Consider the following 18,886-nt stretch of genomic DNA (forward strand, 5'->3'; position numbering starts at 1 on the left):
ATCCCATCATTCATTTTCACTCATCAGTCTCTGCAACAGCTAACACTCTCCTTCAATGGATTCTCCTCATTAGATTCACCCTATTAGTCTCCCTTGGGTCAGATCTAAGGCTCACTACCTCTGTTCATGGGTCTATCACCAAAGCTCTCAGCTCTGTCGTTAGAGAACAACAACTTCCTTGGTATGATTCCGACCGAGTACGTCTGGAAACTCGTATCTCCTGGATCCGAATTCGCCGGGTTTCAGACACTATTACTAGGCGGGAATTTCTTATTCGGAGTCGTACCGGGTCCTTTGATGGCGATGAAGCCTGGATCAGCGAACGTACAGCTAGCCGGAAACTGCTTCTCGTGGTGTCCGGCGACCTTATTTTTCTGTCAAGGGCAAGAACAGAGATCTCTCCTACGGAATGCAGAAAGTTTAGCCGCGTTATCCCTATGATCTTCTCTTTTCTTGTTTTACCCGATCGGCTCGACCATGCATATGCTTTGGGCCCAATTTGCAGGCTGGTGGCCCAGTTGATGATTATATCAGGTGAACAAAACCATCTCATCGAGCAATGAGAATTCTATATGCAGTTTCTTTAGGGTTTCTATTTTGGGCCATATTTATGGAGCCCATATGATACAATAAACCAAAGAGTAGGAAGAAAATGAAATTGAATGATAGATTCTCTGGGGTCTGCTGTCTTTAAAACGAAAATGGCGCCATCATTCATTCATTTTGGTTTATCACTCGTAGATGACAACCTCCTCTCTCTCGTCTCATATATTATTCTTAGTTTTCACTTTCGGTACGTCTTTTTATATAGTCTAGATTCCTCAAACTCGTTTCATATACAAAAGACATATAAAGATTTGCTTTTCTTTAATCTAAAAAATAAAATAGTAATGCAAGAAAGTTAGATAGTTTGAGAAGTCAGTCTACCCCGGTGTCAGTATGTGACAAAATTGAATAATTTTCCCGCGCCAGACCCAAAATGTGGGCGGCTCCAAAGTTTCAAATTTGATATTTATCCCCTTGCTTATATGTCTTTATGCATAAAACCAAACAATGGGCCGCTGTCAAAATCTATTTTTTCTATTTTTAAATTAACAAATCCGCGCTTCATATAATTGGTGGTACGGTCCATAGAAGAAAATGGGGGAGATGGCTAACAAATCTCGTGGGACTTCTTATACCTCCTCTCTCTTACACTCTCTGTCATAGATTCTCTTACTTTTCTTCTCCTTTTTCTTCTTAATTTGACATTTCAAAATTTTTAAAGAACAAAAAACATAAAGACCCCATCAAGAAATGAGGGTCTCTGGCTCTCTGCCGACGAATACGTCTGTCAATTGGTTTTTTGACATTTTTACATAATATTTTCTCAAATTAGCCAATTTGTTGACAAAATTGAGGGATTTATGACTCCGCGTAAGAATATACGTATTTAAGCAGAATTTAGGCAAGAGTGTGATCTTTTTTTTTTTTTTTTTTTCCCATAAATAATTGTGATTTTTATAAAACAAAACAACAATAGATTAGCCGTCGGGGAATTCTGATTGGTCGACTCACGTCAAACGCATGAGACACAGCCAAACAAAACACGGCACGTCAGCATTACACGTGGCTACTACTTCTCAAGCTGGCGGCTCCACTTTATTTCTCATTTTACCTCACCAATATTAATAACTTTTCTAGGCTAGGATTGCATTTTAATCCTTTAAGATTGTGAAAAAAAAATTTCTTTTAAAATGTTGTATGCACATTTTGGAAAAAAAGTTTCGCTAATTCAATTTTGATATATAATTATAATGATGCCTTTGTTTGGAATTTATACAATCATCACGCATTTTCCAAATATGGGGAGATTTCCATTGCTCTAAAACTCAACAGTCTTAAACAACATGCAGATTCTGTATTTAATACAAACAAATACATGCAAAATGCCAAAAAAATATTGTTCAACCATATATAAACATTTAAAATTAAAGGCTAAGCAATAATACTATTACTGACTCCGACATGGATAATGCTAACTATTAAAATTTTATCCCAACTCAACTAGTAGTTACCAAAAGATTAGAAGAGAATCTACACAATTTGAAAAAAGGTAAATATTGGAAGAAAAGAGAATCTCCACAGATATTTTTCTTTTATCTTCTTTGTCTCAATGGATTTTTTATTTTTTTTAATTTCTTATATGAAAAATAATGTTTTTATTTTTGGGGTTTGAAGGATAATGTGAGTGAGAGAGAGAATCATTTTCTCGTGGTGTGTTAGAAGGACAAAAGCTGGCCCGCCATTTGCCTTCGGTTTCTGCATCATCTCAGTTCCTCACTTTGCCTTTACTCCGAAGACATGCTTTTCTCCATTATTACTCTTTAGGGTTATTTTCGTTATTTCCTCACTCACCACCTTAATCAAATTCACGCTGGTTACTTATAATAATAGTACTACAATTCTAGTATTGGGGACATTTAACTTTTAATTCTAAATAAAGTTTTAACTTAAAAATGTGAAATCAAAAACCAATGAGCGGGAAGTATAATTGCCCAAGATGAGCGCCGATCAATGCGGTCAAGGGCAAACTAGGAAAAACACGTAACTTTTTTCTTTTTATAAAACAAATCTTAAGAAAATAAAAGAAAAACGAGTAAATATCATTTTAATTGGAACCTTTAGGAAAGAAATAAGAAATGCCAGGAGAGATAAATAAATACTCTCGGACTGACTCATGAAGATCTTATTTACCTCTGTAATAATGAACAGTGCCGTTTTTTTGTTATCTTCTGTATCTTTTTCATTAACATAAATACGCGTAAGAATTTATAAAACAGAATCTACTGATACACAAAATTTATAGATTTATTGCCGGTTGGGTTATTTCCATCTTTAGAAAAATACTTTTTTGCCCCTTTTTATGTTTATTTAAAAGAAAGAAAAAAAAAAAAAGAGAGAGTAAAAAGCGTTTCGAGAAATAAGAAAAGGGAGAGGCTGAGATTACCAAATTGAATGCTTTACCAAACTCACATAACCATCTCTTGATCCATTTTTTAATCTCTTTCCTCTTATTCTTCTTCTTCTTCTTCTTCTTCTCGCCACCGCTCCTTCCTCCTTCTCTCTCGTTCTTCTTCTCTCTGTGTATCAGGTACTTTCCCTAATTCCTGTCCAATTTTAGGGTTTTCTTTTAAGGGTTTCGTATGCCTTTATTTTCATGTTTGTTGAATTTGCTTCGTTCGTTGGGTTTTCATTTCAGTCTCGTGACTGACTCTGTTTGTGGGTCGTTTTCGTAATTGAGTTTCCCGGTCGTCTGTTTTTTTTGGGGTTCGTGATTTTTTTCTCTCTCTGTCTTGGAATTGCGAGAAAAAGGAACGTTTTTTTTACGTTTCGTTTGAAAAAGAATGTGAACAAATTCGATATAAAGATTGAATTCTTTTTTTTCGATAGGACAATGGAACAAACAGCGTTGAAGAGCAGCATCAGGAAAGAGATGGCTTTCAAAACGACTCCTCCGGTTTACGAAGAGTTTCTTGCCGTCACCACCGCTCCGAATGGCTTTTCCGCCGACGATTTCTCCGTCGACGACTTGCTTGACTTGTCTAACGATGACGTTTTCGCCGACGAAGATACTGACCCCAAGGCTCAACAAGATATGGTCCGTGTTTCCTCCGAGGAACCCAACGACGACGGAGACGCTCTTCGCCGGAGCAGCGATCTCTCCGGCTGTGACGACTTTGGTTCTCTCCCTACAAGCGAACTCTCTGTTCCGGTAACTAATAAACCATTGGATTTAAGTTTGATTCTTTTTCCCTCTAATTTGTCTCTAATTTTTCTTTTTTCTTTTTTTTGGTATAGGCGGATGATTTAGCGAACCTTGAGTGGCTCTCTCATTTCGTGGATGACTCCTTCACGGAATATTCGGGTCCAAACCTCACCGGAACCCCCACTGAGAAACCGTCGTGGTTAACGGGTGACCGGAAACACCCTGTGACTCCGGCCACGGAAGAGTCCTGTTTCAAATCCCCTGTTCCGGCTAAAGCCCGTAGCAAACGTAACCGCAATGGAGTCAAGGTCTGGTCGCTTGGTTCGTCGTCCTCTTCAGGTCCTTCCTCGTCCGGTTCGACCTCCTCCTCCTCTTCGCGTCCTTCCAGCCCGTGGTTCTCCGGCGCTGAGATGCTCGAGCCAGTGGTCACGTCAGAGAGGCCACCGTTTCCCAAGAAGCATAAGAAAAGGTCGGCCGAGTCTGTTTTCTGCGGTCAGCTGCAGCAGCTGCAACCTCAGCGAAGGTGCAGCCACTGCGGCGTTCAGAAAACTCCGCAGTGGAGAGCCGGGCCAATGGGAGCCAAGACCCTGTGCAATGCGTGCGGTGTCCGGTACAAGTCGGGTCGGTTGCTACCCGAATACAGACCCGCTTGTAGCCCGACATTCTCGAGTGAGCTCCACTCGAACCACCACCGGAAAGTCATGGAGATGAGGCGGAAGAAGGAGCCAACCAGTGACAACGAACCCGGTTTAAACCAGATGGTTCAGTCCCCACAAGCTGTACCAAGTTTTTGAAGAAATAGGGCCTTAATTAGAGCAGAGATTTAGGATCCGAGCCGGTTCAGTTGTTAGCCCCAAGTTAGTTTCTCATTGACTTGTTTCTTGTATATTACTTTCATTATTTTTAGCATTTACTTTTTTTTTTTTTGTTACCGTAGTTTGATTTTTCATGCTAGGAGTCTCCGTAAGTTCTTAGTAGCTGATTAGTTAAAAAAAAAACTCGTTTGTATTGTACTCTTTCGCGTTAATTTTTTCAGTTCAAAATTTTCCCGTTTCAAAGTTTTGCGTTATAGCATAAAGTTTGTTTACATGGATCGATACGTTACATTCCGAATATTTCAAAGGTAATGAAAATATGGAGTTAATTTGAAACCGTTCGAATTGGTTTATAGCTTTTTTTTAGGAACGCTACAAACCATCGCATTAATGAATGGACCAAACCAAAAGTGACACCATTATGTAGTGTTTCATGGTCACGCGACATGTGGCCTTGTCTCTTTCTTAATTTTTGGTTTCTATAGTCTAGAATTTTTGAACTGAAACCTAAAATAACTTTTGAAATTTTCTGTAACCAAACCATGTCGTTATTTCTAGTATTAAAATATTTTCTTTAGTTGGTTAGCGACTTTCTTTCTTTTAGTCTTTAGCTTTCATATCTCTGTGTATATATATGTTTAACGTATATTTAGGTCTATACAAATGGGAGAAAAGAAATCGATAAATTCATCCTTTAATCATTTAGTTTTGCTTATTGGCTAGCGTCAAAACTCAAAATGGTTATCAGTTATTTTTAATTTCATATTTATAGTAAATTAGCAATCACGTTTTTTGCTTAAAACATACGCGATTAAATGAGGAAGAGCCTTGTTTGACGGCCAAAATGGTTGACTATAACTTTTAACATTGACTCGGTAACATCAATTTCGTAAATGAATTTTCAGTTTCGACGATTTTTAGTAGTAGATAAATCAAACCTTTTATGTTTTTTGAAGTCAAAGAAAAATCAATCTTTTTTTTTGTTTTGTTAACCAAACTCTTCATTGACACCTGAATTCTGTATTTGTAAGATTAATTAATTGTGGTTTTAACACTCCAAGAACAAAATCACGTAGTCAACGCGGTATCGTCAATTGTATGTGTTTCATAAAAGGCGATATAATAAAATTACTAGTGGTCAATTAACATCAAGTCATACTAAATTATATAACTGTTTTATACATGTATGTCATGGAATGGACCGAAATTTTACGTTCAAGAACCGGTATCGTTCTATATCCTTATATTTATTGAGATAACACCGACAGTATCATATGATATAATTATTGTTTCTACGAAATTGTTAAAACCTAGATTGAGAATTATACTCATTAAATAATACTCCCTCCGTTTCATAATATAAGGCGTTTTGGACTAAATGTTTTGTTTCACAATATAAGTCGTTTTCGAGTTTCGATGCATATTATATATTATTTTAATATTATATAATCATTTATATTATGCAGTCTCTTTTATGATTGGTTGAACTTTTTAAAAGTAGATCTTCTTAATCGGAGTGCTTTTACCTAAAACGACTTATATTTTGAAAGGGAGGGAGTAAGAAAAAACGGATTCGATATTTTTATGCAAGTGTTTATATGTAGAATATATTCGTTGACTGTTGGTTGGGATTAGCACGAGGTGTCATTGCCATAGCTCGTATAAGTTTAAGACTCTAAAATCTATGTTCAAAATTTATTAAAACTTTTTTGATTTATTAAATTTTATTTAATTAATAAATTTTGATTTTTTTCCTGTTTAACCAGGGCTTTTAAGTGCAACTTTCATGAAGTCCACAAATTATATACCAAAAACTGGCAAGCCAAAAAAGAAAAAAAAAACTGAATATAAATTTATTATTCAATTTAAGATTTAAGGGGGTGTTATTTATAGAAATTTGGAATAAATAAATGTTAACAAATTATAACACTATCATCAGACAGATTTGTAGTCAATCCTTTTTGGGACAGAATGCAAATATTTGGATGATACTTGCTTATTCGAATACTACTATATACTATTATTAAATTACTTTGGTATCGACTTAAAACAACTCATAGGCTACAAAACCAAGCAGGAAATAATAGTAACAAAAAAGTTAATAAACCTATATTGGTAATAACTAATAACTAAAAATTCCAACGAGGAAAATCCAAAGGCTTAATCGTATAAATTAGAACACGCATTGAAATACGTATTTAATTTTTGTTTACCGGAGAGAAAAAATGAAATGGTGAAAGTGTGAAATGGATTTAAAAGATGGTGAATATTGAAATGGAAAGCTTGGGAGTCACGTGATTGACATAGCCTATCCGCTCCATCCAACCACTTTCCCTTACCCCGAAATCTCTTAAATTTGCTTAACCATTTCATTTGGCATTTATATAAAATAACAAAAGACTACTTGAATTAACTACTTGAGTGTTAGATTCAATGTTGGTGCAGGAATTAGCACCTCCGACAATACCGGCCTAAACCAAAGAAATTACGAATTAAACTAAGAATTCAGTCAAACCGGGGTACTCCGGTTTCGCCTGTTAATGGGTCAGAGTAAAGAGATCGCCTGCCAACCTTAACCCGAAATAGGGAGATCGCCTGGCTGATTTCCTAATTCGAAGAAAAAGAAGTTTTCCTCCCGGATAGAGGAGAATTTAGGAGATAAAAGGAAGTTAGAAGATTCAAACCCCAAAAAGGATGAAGTTTAACTTATCTTTAAACCGTCCTAGTCTTGTATAAATAGGGGGGGGGGGTTTGTCATCTATTTAGGAGATCGGCAATTTTACACAAAAACCCTAGTTTTCTCGATTGTTTTTGAGCTAAACCCTAACGTTGTCTATAAGCAATCAAATTCACCCTTTTATTTTGAGTCTTTGATCATAAATAGCATGAGAGTTAATTGAATTTGTTTTTCTCCTTTAAACAAATTCATTGTGTGATTTTCTTAATCAACACTCATACAATTTCATTATGGTCGAAATTGTCATTGTTAAAAAATCACAAACAAAAAAGGCTACCTTCACACATACAAATTTTCATGTTAAGCTATTTGTTTCCATTGTTTCAAAGTTGACATTCCAAAATATTATTACTTTTTTCCTCAAAATTCGTTTGTAATATGGATAAGAAAAAATTTAGTTTCATGAAGTTTAGTTTTGAGGTGTGTGCCCACATTAGGGAGGTCAGTGGGAGCCAACAAGACATGTGATGGAGCAACATATTTCTTATCGTCACAAAATTTATCTTCGTTCATTCTACGATTCGTCTAGTGAAATTACCACACTTAACCCATGTTGGCATATGACGATAAGTCTGCTTCGACGATATCATTGCCATGTCTGTTTACGTCAGTATTCAACAATGGTCTTTAATTTGATGAAAGGATGAGTCCATTATGCATCTCTTCATTCTTAACCCTCAACATTATTGGTTTTGCTTCCGGTTTTGGCATTGACATATATAAGAAATGGTAGATTCTAGCAAACAGTCATATTGACAGCAAAACTTTCCATTTTCTCGGAGTCGATTGGTCGTCTAACTGTTAGGCTTAGTTGAGCTGGGGTACGGTGGATAATGAAAACGCAAGACATCAACAGACAACACGAGTCTCTCGCGGAAAGGAACATATTTCGGAGAAGTTCTTTGAACGCATTCATGTTAAAGCAGTTCCCGTTCCCCGTTTAAGTTTTATTTTATTTTGATATTTCAATGTTATAATTAATTACTACGAGAGTCACGTGCTTTCCACATCGTTCGTGAGTTAATTCACGTTCCAACTCTCTCGGAGAAAAGTATCATGTCTTAGATTTGGAAACTAGCGATGGAGAAGACTGATCATTTCACATTTCACTTTATATATTTTTATCAGAAGAAGCTATGTTTTGTAAAACATCAAACCTTGTAGACTTAGCTATACAAAACAAAAATTATTATTTCAGTTTTATTGTATTCTATGAATTTATCTGTGTATATATGAGTGTCTATGATATGATACGTAGCTAGAGAGGGTTATGTGATTGCCAATGTATGTGTATTTTGATATGACTGTAGAAGTTACATGAACCTAACATGTGATTTCGTGTTAACAATGTATATATCTAGATTAGGGTTGGTCAAATACGTACGGTATATAATATATGTAGTTAAAATCAAAATGTTTGGTGTACTTTTACCAAATAAAAAAAAAAAAAAATTGTTTGGTTAATGTGTGACCTACCTTTTTCACCAGTATATGAGACACACCTTATTTATTAATAATGTAAACTGCAATAATAAGAAAAAAGTCATCGAAATTGAAACATTATCTGTCAAATTCAAATGAACAGTATAGATCATGGTATCAAGTACTTTCAAAATGGAATCATGTAGTCTAGTATCTAAGACATATTTAACGACTTAATTATAATATTTTCTTAAAGACATGGTTTTAGAAATCTGTTCACTGTTAAAAATGAATATTAGCACGTTAATTTGTAAAAGTTTATTTTAAAAAAGGGGGAATCTTTGTTATTCGGTTTGAGGTCTTTTCTACAGTAAGGAGAAAAATGGAGTAGAGACAAGCGAGTGTACCGAACTCGCCTAACTTGTTGACTTTAGAAGAGATCGTACCACGTCAACGTGTTTTGGCTTCTTCATTCCTAACGTTTACTTTCTTTGGCACCCCATAATGGGCCTTAGCACTTACCCATCAACGGAATTATCAATAATGGGAGGCGGTGCTTTTGTAGGCCAACTGAGTTTTGTGGAACGGCTTAACATTGTTGATGTAATGGCCGGGTCTCTCGGGTGAGAGCCGAGTATCCTGACCAGCTAGACTACAAGGGATTTGAATATTTTTGATATAAACTATACTTTACAAAACCCATTTGCTGAAATTTTGTGTCTCACTGTTATCCTGGTAGTGCTCTCTTCTTTGATTCTCTTCGATCTAACTCTTAATAAGCTGCTTCCTTCTACTTTCTTTGGATTCACAAATTCCTTCCACGGACTCACCATTTGTGCTATTTTCCTTGTTTGTTTTAACACTTTTTGATGCAGCGCAGTTACAAGATTCGAGGACAAATCTTTTTTTGGCCGGTGAGACCTGATGTAGCGTAGAATTAGGATGATTCCCATTTATTTATATTTTAATTATATTATTTATTTTAGTCTTTATCTTTTAGTGTTTCTAGAATATTCTAGGGTTTTCTTATGTTTTATTATAAATAAGCCGTTAAGGCCTCCTTTTGTAGACAGTTGATTTGATTAATAAAATTGTACAGTTTTTAGTTTTTCAGAGAAGAGTATTCTCTAATCTTTGTTTTCGGTAGATCTCGAGAGATCTCAACGATTATAAGAAGACGTAGGATTCGGTATTCGCGGAGAATCAACGAATTCCTAACGTTCTCTCGTTTCTGGTATTCTGAAGAATCAACAGATCCGAGAAACTCTAGTTTTCCGGTATTCCGAGGAATCAACGGATTTCTAGTTCTATACTTAAAGCTTCCGCTACTTCACTTTTGGGATGTGTTTTTGCGATTTTCTAATTTTGTTATAGAAAAGGACCGTGAGTGCTGGGTCTCATCTGTCGGTGTAGTAAGGCCTAAAAAGTGGGCTTAATTCTTAAAAATGGGCTTTTATGACAAGAGCCGACCCATTGGTGACGAGGCCCTAAGGTAGAAAAAAGAGTAAAAAGGAAGTAGAAGCGTTGACTTGTCCGCATCATCATGTGACATCTCATAATTGACTGTTTGGTTTTGTCCACAGTCACATCATGTGCATGGTCCTCTAATTGATTACATGTCTATTTCTCCCAAAGATCCACTTTGACATTAATTTTGTAGTTATAGAACACGATATATATTTGTTTATAAAAATATCCATCACACAATTATTATATACAAATTATTGCGTTATTTTCTATATAAAACGATACAAAAAACACAAGTCTCTTCAATACTTCAACTACCGACCACGATACAGTATTCATGCATGAACCAACCAACATCTGTATCCAATAAATCGTTACGTGTTTGAAATTAATTACCCTGGTTATTTCTCTCTTTTTATCAAAAACGTAACAAGGTATTAATAAGTAAGTTTCTTAAAGTATGCTTTTTAATTTGGTTGCCTCACGTAAATGTCAATCATCTACTAGTTTGGAAAAATGAAACATATCATTTACACATCAATTAGTTATGCAAATGTAAAAATGGGCATCGGAGCTCTTCTTTAATAATTAGGGTGTAAGTAAGAAAAGAGAAGTGCACATGCATTGCCTCAGCGATAAGCATTATTTAAAGGCACAAAAACGGAACACCCATGTGCAGTGCTGCTGCTGTGTGTTTTCTCTTTTCTTTTAAAACTTATTTGTACACTTTTTATTAGAAATTATTAGTATTAATAAGGAGCAATAAGGAGGCTATATAATGAATAGCTCTTTAAGGATAGATACTTAAAAGAGATAATGAAAAGAAAAGTAATGTTTTTGTTGGTGTACAAGAATGAATCATGTTGCTTGCAAGAGCATTTACAAGTTTCTTTGCGATTGTGATGTGTCACTAAGATAATCGATAGGTGATTGGGTAAAGCGGAAAAATGATGTAATTTACCAGTTAGTGGTTACATGAAAATGATCTTCTAATAAATCTCTGTGTAGTTTTGAATGAATGAATGCAATATTAATAGTATATTGGAAAAACAAAAATATTTAGTTGGAAAAAGTTGGGAGTGTACAGACGAGACAGCGAAAGGCTGAAGGATGTTTCGAGTGCTGCTAGGTAATGGTACTACGCCTTGTTTGAAAAATCGCTAGGCGCTAGTCGGGCGCTCGGCATGGGCCTAGCGATTAATCAGAAATCGGATTAAAATCGGGGATTAATCGGGGATTAGTTTTAGGGTTATTTTAATATTTTTAAAACATATTAATCCAATATTATTTTCAAAATTGCAGTAAATACATAAAAATGTATTTTTGAGACAAATTTTTATGATTTTTATTACAAATTTTTGATTTTTATTAAAATTTGAACATAAATTATTGTAAAACATTACAAACTCTCAATTCAAATGATTGAATAACAAAAATAAAAAGTTTTTTTACACTAGCAATCTAAAAATAATCGGAGTATGTAAGATTAGGCGGGGAATAATCGGATTAGGCGGAAAGTAATCGGATTAGGCGGAGAGTAATCGGGTGACTGATTTCTTTAAGGGATTAGTCATTAATCGAGACGGATAGGATGGACCTAGCGATTAAGCGGGGAGTAATCGGATCTAGGCGGGGATTTTTAGAACAGGGGTACTACGTAAAGAGAGAGTAGGGGTAAAAAGGGTAATTGAAGGTACAAAATATATATATATCTGCTTTGCTTTCTTTAGCGCGGCAGTTTCCGGAGGATTTGCCAAATCCTCACAAAATCCAGTTTTTATTTTGAAACTCTGATTTATCCACAAAGAGGAAAGAGACCGAGGAGAAAATCGTGGCTTGTCTGGATCTTTCAGATTTTTATTTTGGGGGTCTTCTAATATCTTCTTCTCGGTGGTGTTTATAGGCATCAATTCCAGAGCTACGCACGGCCTCTGACTCTGAGGTATGGAATTTGTTCGAATGCGGGCGGGCGGGCTAATTTACCCGTTTGTGCGTTTTCGTGTAATCATCGAATTTTTATTGACTCTCCTGACCCAAGCTTTGGGGGTTCGTCATGCAGCTCTATCTAGCAAATGCATGTCACAATTTCGATTTATTTACGGCTAACTGTAATTTGGATGGTTGTTGTTTGGAGGCAGGCAGGCATGTATCTGTCTTTGAAATAATTCACTTGCAGTCTTGCACATGGACTTCATTACCCAAATGATTCCTTAAGAGCCAGAAGATCGAACATTCTACAGAAGCGGCTGTGATAATAATCTTCTTTACTCCTCCTCCCTCTTCCTTCCTTCCTTCTAAGGTTATTATTGATTTCATTCTTTAGTATATTTTTTTTTTGTCTTTGTTTTTGGTTTATAGCAAATGCAGTTATAATAAATAATAATAGCGGCCTTAGGCAATTGTAATTTATGTAACACCTTTGACAGACTGCTCTTATAGGGGACCATTTCCATACATATTTTTTATTTGAAGCTTGTGTTTGTCTCTGTCTCAGACACTGAGGACTAAGGAATCTTGGTTTTCTGACTTTGCATTCTTCTTCTCTGTTACATACTTTATTATTATAAGCGTGTATACATACATGTTCTTTGATATGGATTTTGACTCCACTTTCTGGCTCCAATCATTGAGTTGTTGATTACACAATTATTTGGGTTTGTCTCTCATATTACTGACTTTGCCTCTATCTCTCTCTCTTTCCATATATATAATGCTGTTGTCATGGTTTCCTTTGTGGCAGAGGTGGGGTAGAAGATGACTACAGAAGATGATGATCAGATGTTAGGACCAAGCGGCACTGAGGAAAAGATTTATGTTTCTGTTCGTATGCGCCCTTTAAACGACAAGGAAAAGTTTAGGAATGATGTCCCGGACTGGGAGTGCATCAACAATACTACCATCATTTACCGGAGCCATCTTTCTATCTCTGAACGTTCCATGTATCCTTCTGCTTACACATTTGGTAAGACATATTGGTCTTTTCTTCATCAGAGCTCTTCCTTCTTTCTATCTTACTGAGCTTTTTCTCTGCCTCTAGACAGAGTGTTTAGCCCTGATTGTTGTACGAGGCAGGTGTATGAACAAGGGGCAAAGGAAGTCGCTTTCTCCGTTGTCAGTGGCGTTAATGGTATCTCATCCTTCCCTCTGCGTTCTACTCTTTCCCTGCATTAATACTCTCCTTTTCTTGCATATATAAGTAATACGACTCACATGCATGTTTTCAGCTAGTGTATTCGCATATGGGCAAACAAGCAGTGGAAAGACGTATACAATGAGCGGAATTACTGACTGCGCCTTGGTTGATATATATGGCTACATTGACATGGTAAAGAAAGAATACATTATCCTTATATCTTTCTACTGTACTCCCGAGCCCATTTCGTAGTCGTTTACCTTAGAGTTATGTATTTACTTTCTGCAGCACAAGGAAAGAGAATTCATTCTTAAGTTCTCTGCCATGGAGATCTACAATGAGTCTGTAAGAGATCTCTTAAGTACAGATACTAGTCCACTCAGACTTTTAGATGACCCTGAGGTAAATATGATACTTTCCTTTATTTTGTACAAATGATCTTTTTGAAATCTCTCATGCTGGGCATTTTCTTTCTGACAGAAAGGGACAGTTGTTGAGAAACTCACAGAGGAAACTCTGCGAGACTGGAATCATTTCAAGGAGCTTCTATCTGTCTGCGAAGGTATAGATAATCCAAAATGGCATACTAGTGATGTTTTGCAACAATATTGACAAGTGTCTTAACCATTTGCAGCTCAACGGCAGATTGGAGAGACAGCTCTAAATGAAGTTAGCTCCCGGTCTCATCAGATTTTGAGATTGGTAAGGCATCTTGTTGATTTATATCTATGGTTCAACACTGCCTTCTTCATGATGTTATTTTTTTAACTTACATCTTAGTACTCCTACCTTCTTACAGACAGTTGAAAGCACAGCTCGTGAATTTTCCACCAATGATAAGTTTAGTACACTAACAGCGACAGTGGTACATATCTTTGAACCTTCCATCAAATAATCTGCCAAAAAATCAGTTGAAGCGGATCCATTGAGTAACTAATTTTTGTGCAGAACTTCATTGATCTTGCTGGAAGTGAACGTGCATCTCAATCATTATCAGCCGGTACAAGGTTAAAAGAAGGTTGTCATATAAACCGAAGTTTGTTAACACTGGGAACTGTGATCCGTAAGCTAAGGTAAGCTTGTAAGCACTTAGCTTTGAGCTTAAAAGTAAATTTCCTGGTCTATTAATATTGTTGAGCACCCATTTGTTGTACTTGAAAGTCATTTGTTGTACTTGAAAGTCAAGTTCTCTGGCTCAAACACAAGGCTTACACCATGTTATCACCTTTTTACATTGTTTATGTTAAGTTTGCAGTATTGTTCTTCTTTACATCTTGTCACTTGCTAGGAACAAGACTAGCTTATGTGGTTTACTTCATGCAGTAAAGGAAAAACTGGGCACATTCCATTCAGAGATTCAAAACTAACACGCATACTTCAGTCTTCTTTGGGAGGAAATGCAAGAACTGCCATAATTTGCACTATGAGTCCTGCGAGAATCCATGTAGAGCAGTCAAGAAACACACTGTTATTTGCAAGCTGCGCAAAGGAGGTGACAACAAATGCACAAGTCAATGTTGTCATGTCTGATAAAGCTTTAGTAAAGCACTTGCAGAGGGAGTTGGCTAAACTGGAAAGTGAGTTGAGAAGCCCTGGTCAGGCTTCAGTTGTTTCTGACACAACTGCATTACTGACGGAGAAAAACCTTGAGGTTGAAAAGGTAGCTATACCATGAACTCACTATTATATCAATCATCTTCCTTGGTCCTGCAACTACACATACTTTTTTCCTATCGTTTATTGATTTGTCTTGCTCACAATCCAAGTGACCTTATAGTTTGGAAGTTTGAGTTATGATCTATCCTTTTTCCAACAGCTAAAGAAAGAGGTACTCCAACTAGCACGACAACTAGAGCAAGCTCGTTCCGAGATTATAGATCTTCGAAGAATGGTTGAAGAAGAGAAAAAACCAGAAAAAGAAACGCTATCAACAGAAACAGAAGGGTTAAATGTATGTTATATTGACTTATTCATTTTACTGAGCGTGGATATCCTTTCACTGCTTCTTATTAATTCGTTTATGTCCAGGTTCTGTTGGAACATCAATACCCCAAGCTGCGAGTGCGCAGTACATGGGACTCTGAGAATACAACACCACTGAGCCCTATATCAGCTCACCGCTCCAGTATATCTCCACGATCAACTGAATATAGTTATGAAGAGAATGTCTTTCAGCTATCAGATTTCAGGATAGATTCTGCATCAAGTAGTCCGCAACAGCTTGCGTTTGTAACTCCTTTCCTTGATATTCACGGGACAGAAACTGTAGACCAATCTCATGTTCACATAGATGAAATTACAGGTCAACCTCATGTTCAGGAGGAGCGGATTTATGAAATGGCTGAACAGACTGACGAAAATTCTGAGGATAACTGCAGGGAAGTTCGCTGCATAGAAACGGAGAAGTCAGATATTAGTATAGGTCCAGAGGAAAAGATGCCGGAGAGCAGTCCAGACAAGTACGAAGCTGTGAGTGAAGAAGAACCAGTATGTGTGACAGAGCCAAAGAACTTACGACCACCCACAGAAGCTGAAAACAAAGAAGAAGAAAGAGTAAAGGAAGTCAGTGGTGCTTCTCCTCAACCAAAACAAGAAACCAACCTCGCAAAAACTCCTCCATTCTGTGATTTCGAATGTTCACCTGTTGAGTTTGATAAAGGCATGTCTAACCTGAGAAGAATCCCAACGCCTCCAGCACTTCTCACTCCCTCTCCTGAAAAGCCTTTCTCTTGGCTTATGGAGAGAGATTCACAACCGTTCAGACGCATGAAGCTGACTAGAAGTCGAAGCTGCCGACCAAGCTTATTATCGAGCTCTTCCTCCTCTTGGTTAGATAAAGATGTTGATACACCGCCAAGCTGGTACGACAAAGAATTTGTCAAATCAGTTGAGACAAACCTGACAATGTGCGACATGAAGAACCAGAGGTTGTTGCAGGATGAGTTTAGCGGGAGGAGCATGCCAACAACTTGGTTCGAGAGAAACTTGAGTGACACTCAAACGGCGGATGCTGCTTCACATGGTGTCAGTAATGAAATGTCGCCAAATGAGTCACCGTCTCGGCCATCTGATGCTTCTGTGTTTGAGCTCCAGACAAGTGGTAGAGCTTCAATAAGCCAGGACAGAACAGAGGAGACTGGTGCTCAGAAAGACAAGCAAATCATTCATCGCTCGGTTAGTTTTGCTTTACTTGCTTTCGATAAATCACCTAAGTATGTGTCACTGATCTTTCATTTGTGGGCAGATGGAGGAAATGGAACAGAAGTTCTTGTCATTGAGTTCAACGAAGAGTTTCAAAGATGCAGCAATGGACCCAATACAAGACTACTTAGACACGCCCTTGAATTGGCCGGTGGAGTTCAAGAGGCTACAGAGGGAGATAATAGAGCTATGGCACGTGTGTAAAGTCTCTATGGCACACAGAAGCTACTTCTTCCTTCTGTTCAGAGGAGATCAGAAAGATTGCCTGTACTTGGAGGTAGAGCTCCGTAGACTTAAGTACATCAGAGAATCTTTTGCCCAAAATAGCAATGATGGCCACAATATGACCCTAATCTCCTGGTAATTTCACATTGTATATTTTTTTTATCTCATTAATTTTTGGCTTAGTAAGACAGTCAAGTAATGTAATGTACAAACAAACAGCACGAGGGCGTTGACGAGGGAGAGGTATAAGCTGAGCAAGCTGATGCAGAGGAAACTGTCGAAAGAAGAGAGAGAGAACTTGTTCTTGAGATGGGGCATTGGGCTCAACACGAGTCACAGGCGGGTCCAGCTGGCGCACCGGCTCTGGTCGGATTACAAAGACATGGGTCATGTCCGAGAGAGCGCTTCCCTGGTTGGTAAGCTCAATGGGTTCGTGGACATGAAGTTGACTTCCACAGAGATGTTTGGCGTCAACTATGCTTTCAGACCACCTCGTCCCAAGAAATCTAGTCTTTGGAAACGCAGCGTTTTGTCCCTCTCCTTTTTGTAACTACAAAGACCGAAAAAAATTCTCACAATCTTCTTCTTTTCTTTGATCGTATATGTTGATTTTATAAATCGTCTCTCACATCTAGTGAATTTGAAGGTAGTGGCTTCTGTGATTAGCGCATCTACTCTGTTTCTTTACCAATCTTGGCATCTCCTACATCTGTCTGACTATGATCGTCATAAGGTGCCGTTTAATGACGAGTATGAATCATGCCTACTGTTTTCCTAATTGCGAATTGGGATAAACCAACCTCTAAAGTTTCATCTCCTGCTAAAATTTTGTTGGAAATTCACATATCTGCATTAATTTGCTTGGAGCATTATTATTGAATACGAGTACGTATATTTCTTCACATCTTATACGTTCCGTTTGTTTAATTTTTCTGCTTTTCACAAGAGTAGTGAAAACAACAATACGTGTCTATAACAATTCAGACCTAACGTGAGCCAAAAAAGAACATCTGTATGAGAACAAATAGAAAGATAAGAGGTTGATCCTCAAATTAAAGAAGAGTCTTCTTATATGTAAGTCACGCAGTATCTTTTCGTATCTACATATACATTTTTATAGTACTTTTTTGCTTTAATTCTTTTGGATCCGGGTTTGACCCGGGTTTTAGTCTATTCGGATCTTGGATTAGCAATTTAAGGGATGTTCTCTTAATTTCAAACTTATAAATGAAGCCATGTTGTCTTAATATCTTTCATATTAATGACCCTAATAAATAGCCGATTTTAATGGAAAATCGTTTTCATATTTATGCTCATAATAAATGTCCAGATTTTAACAATATAACGTATTTATTTTTTTAACAGTATATATATATATATATATATTATGTTAATAAATTTGTTTAATATTCTAATAATAAGCTATATCATTTTTCTATTAAATATAGGCAATTGCCCATTTAAATTGCAATAAATTTAAAATAAAAATAACAATATATATATATATTTTTGCAGGGGGTTTTTGCTTTTAATAATTTGGATCCGAGTTTTATTCGGTTTTACTATATCTGGATCTTGGATAAGACATTTAAGAAAATCTAAAAAAAATCGTCATTAATGTAGATAATTATACATATATTTCGGTATAAGCATATTCCAAAAATCTCTCCTAAATCAAAGATATTACGTTCAAAAATTGTTGCCAAAAATCTCTCGCTTTCCTTCTAAAATCTCTACCATTGGCTGTCATCCCAACTAATTACTCATAATTATCTTTCCTATATTTCTTTTTTTTTTCGAGATTTGCAAGAAAATTACTCAATTCCAAAAATAAAAGATTTTGAAGATATTGTTACTTGATCAGCAAGATTTTAGGAGCTCACTCACCCAAAACCCTATAGTATTCTCAAAACATTATAAATACCTTTCATTAGTCTAATAAAAACTCACCAGTTTTACAGAAAATGAGAAATCGCAGACGTGATGCAATCTGTACGGACTCCGGGAAGAGCTAGGAGACAGTGGTGAACCGGGATCTAAACCTCGCCGACGATGTGAAGATGGTGACGAGGAGGAGATCGTAATTCTTTAGGTTTCGATTGGCAAAACAAGACGATCGGCGATCCAAAGCTCCACCG

At 36.7% G+C, this 18,886-nt stretch overlaps 2 protein-coding genes across 7 annotated transcripts; both read left to right on the forward strand.

Moving 5' to 3' along the window:
- Nucleotides 1-3,065: 3,065 nt before the first annotated feature.
- LOC9301151 (GATA transcription factor 5) lies at nt 3,066-4,809 on the forward strand. The gene is made up of 3 exons (XM_021034349.1): nt 3,066-3,133; nt 3,433-3,754; nt 3,841-4,809. Exons 2-3 carry the CDS (start codon nt 3,437-3,439, stop codon nt 4,540-4,542), a joined length of 1,020 nt encoding a protein of 339 aa, XP_020890008.1. The 5' UTR covers nt 3,066-3,133; nt 3,433-3,436; the 3' UTR covers nt 4,543-4,809.
- Nucleotides 4,810-11,892: 7,083 nt separating this feature from the next.
- LOC9301152 (kinesin-like protein KIN-7H) lies at nt 11,893-17,418 on the forward strand. Of its 6 annotated transcripts, none has more exons than XM_021012420.1 (15): nt 11,893-12,131; nt 12,324-12,488; nt 12,930-13,151; nt 13,227-13,316; nt 13,414-13,514; nt 13,611-13,724; nt 13,803-13,884; nt 13,957-14,024; nt 14,122-14,187; nt 14,271-14,395; nt 14,646-14,982; nt 15,139-15,273; nt 15,351-16,496; nt 16,567-16,883; nt 16,968-17,418. In XM_021012420.1, the coding sequence occupies exons 3-15, from the start codon at nt 12,944-12,946 to the stop codon at nt 17,296-17,298; spliced, it is 3,120 nt and encodes a 1,039-aa protein (XP_020868079.1). In that variant the 5' UTR covers nt 11,893-12,131; nt 12,324-12,488; nt 12,930-12,943; the 3' UTR covers nt 17,299-17,418. The 6 variants fall into 6 exon arrangements, with proteins under 6 accessions (XP_020868079.1, XP_020868073.1, XP_020868086.1 ...); XM_021012414.1 differs by having other exon boundaries at nt 12,328-12,488; XM_021012427.1 differs by lacking the exon at nt 11,893-12,131 and adding an exon at nt 12,216-12,235 and having other exon boundaries at nt 12,328-12,488.
- Nucleotides 17,419-18,886: the final 1,468 nt, after the last annotated feature.

Source organism: Arabidopsis lyrata (assembly GCF_000004255.2).
Source record: "Arabidopsis lyrata subsp. lyrata unplaced genomic scaffold ARALYscaffold_8, whole genome shotgun sequence".
NCBI classification, from domain to species: Eukaryota; Viridiplantae; Streptophyta; class Magnoliopsida; order Brassicales; family Brassicaceae; genus Arabidopsis; species Arabidopsis lyrata.

Coding starts and splice junctions, on each gene's coding strand:
- LOC9301151 (XM_021034349.1), top strand. CDS start 3,437: ATGGAACAAACAGCGTTGAAGAGCAGCATCAGGAAAGAGATGGCTTTC. Junction 3,755..3,840: donor CAAGCGAACTCTCTGTTCCG/GTAACTAATAAA, acceptor TTTTTGGTATAG/GCGGATGATTTAGCGAACCT.
- LOC9301152 (XM_021012420.1), top strand. CDS start 12,944: ATGACTACAGAAGATGATGATCAGATGTTAGGACCAAGCGGCACTGAG. Junction 13,152..13,226: donor TCCTTCTGCTTACACATTTG/GTAAGACATATT, acceptor CTCTGCCTCTAG/ACAGAGTGTTTAGCCCTGAT. Junction 16,497..16,566: donor AGCAAATCATTCATCGCTCG/GTTAGTTTTGCT, acceptor ATTTGTGGGCAG/ATGGAGGAAATGGAACAGAA.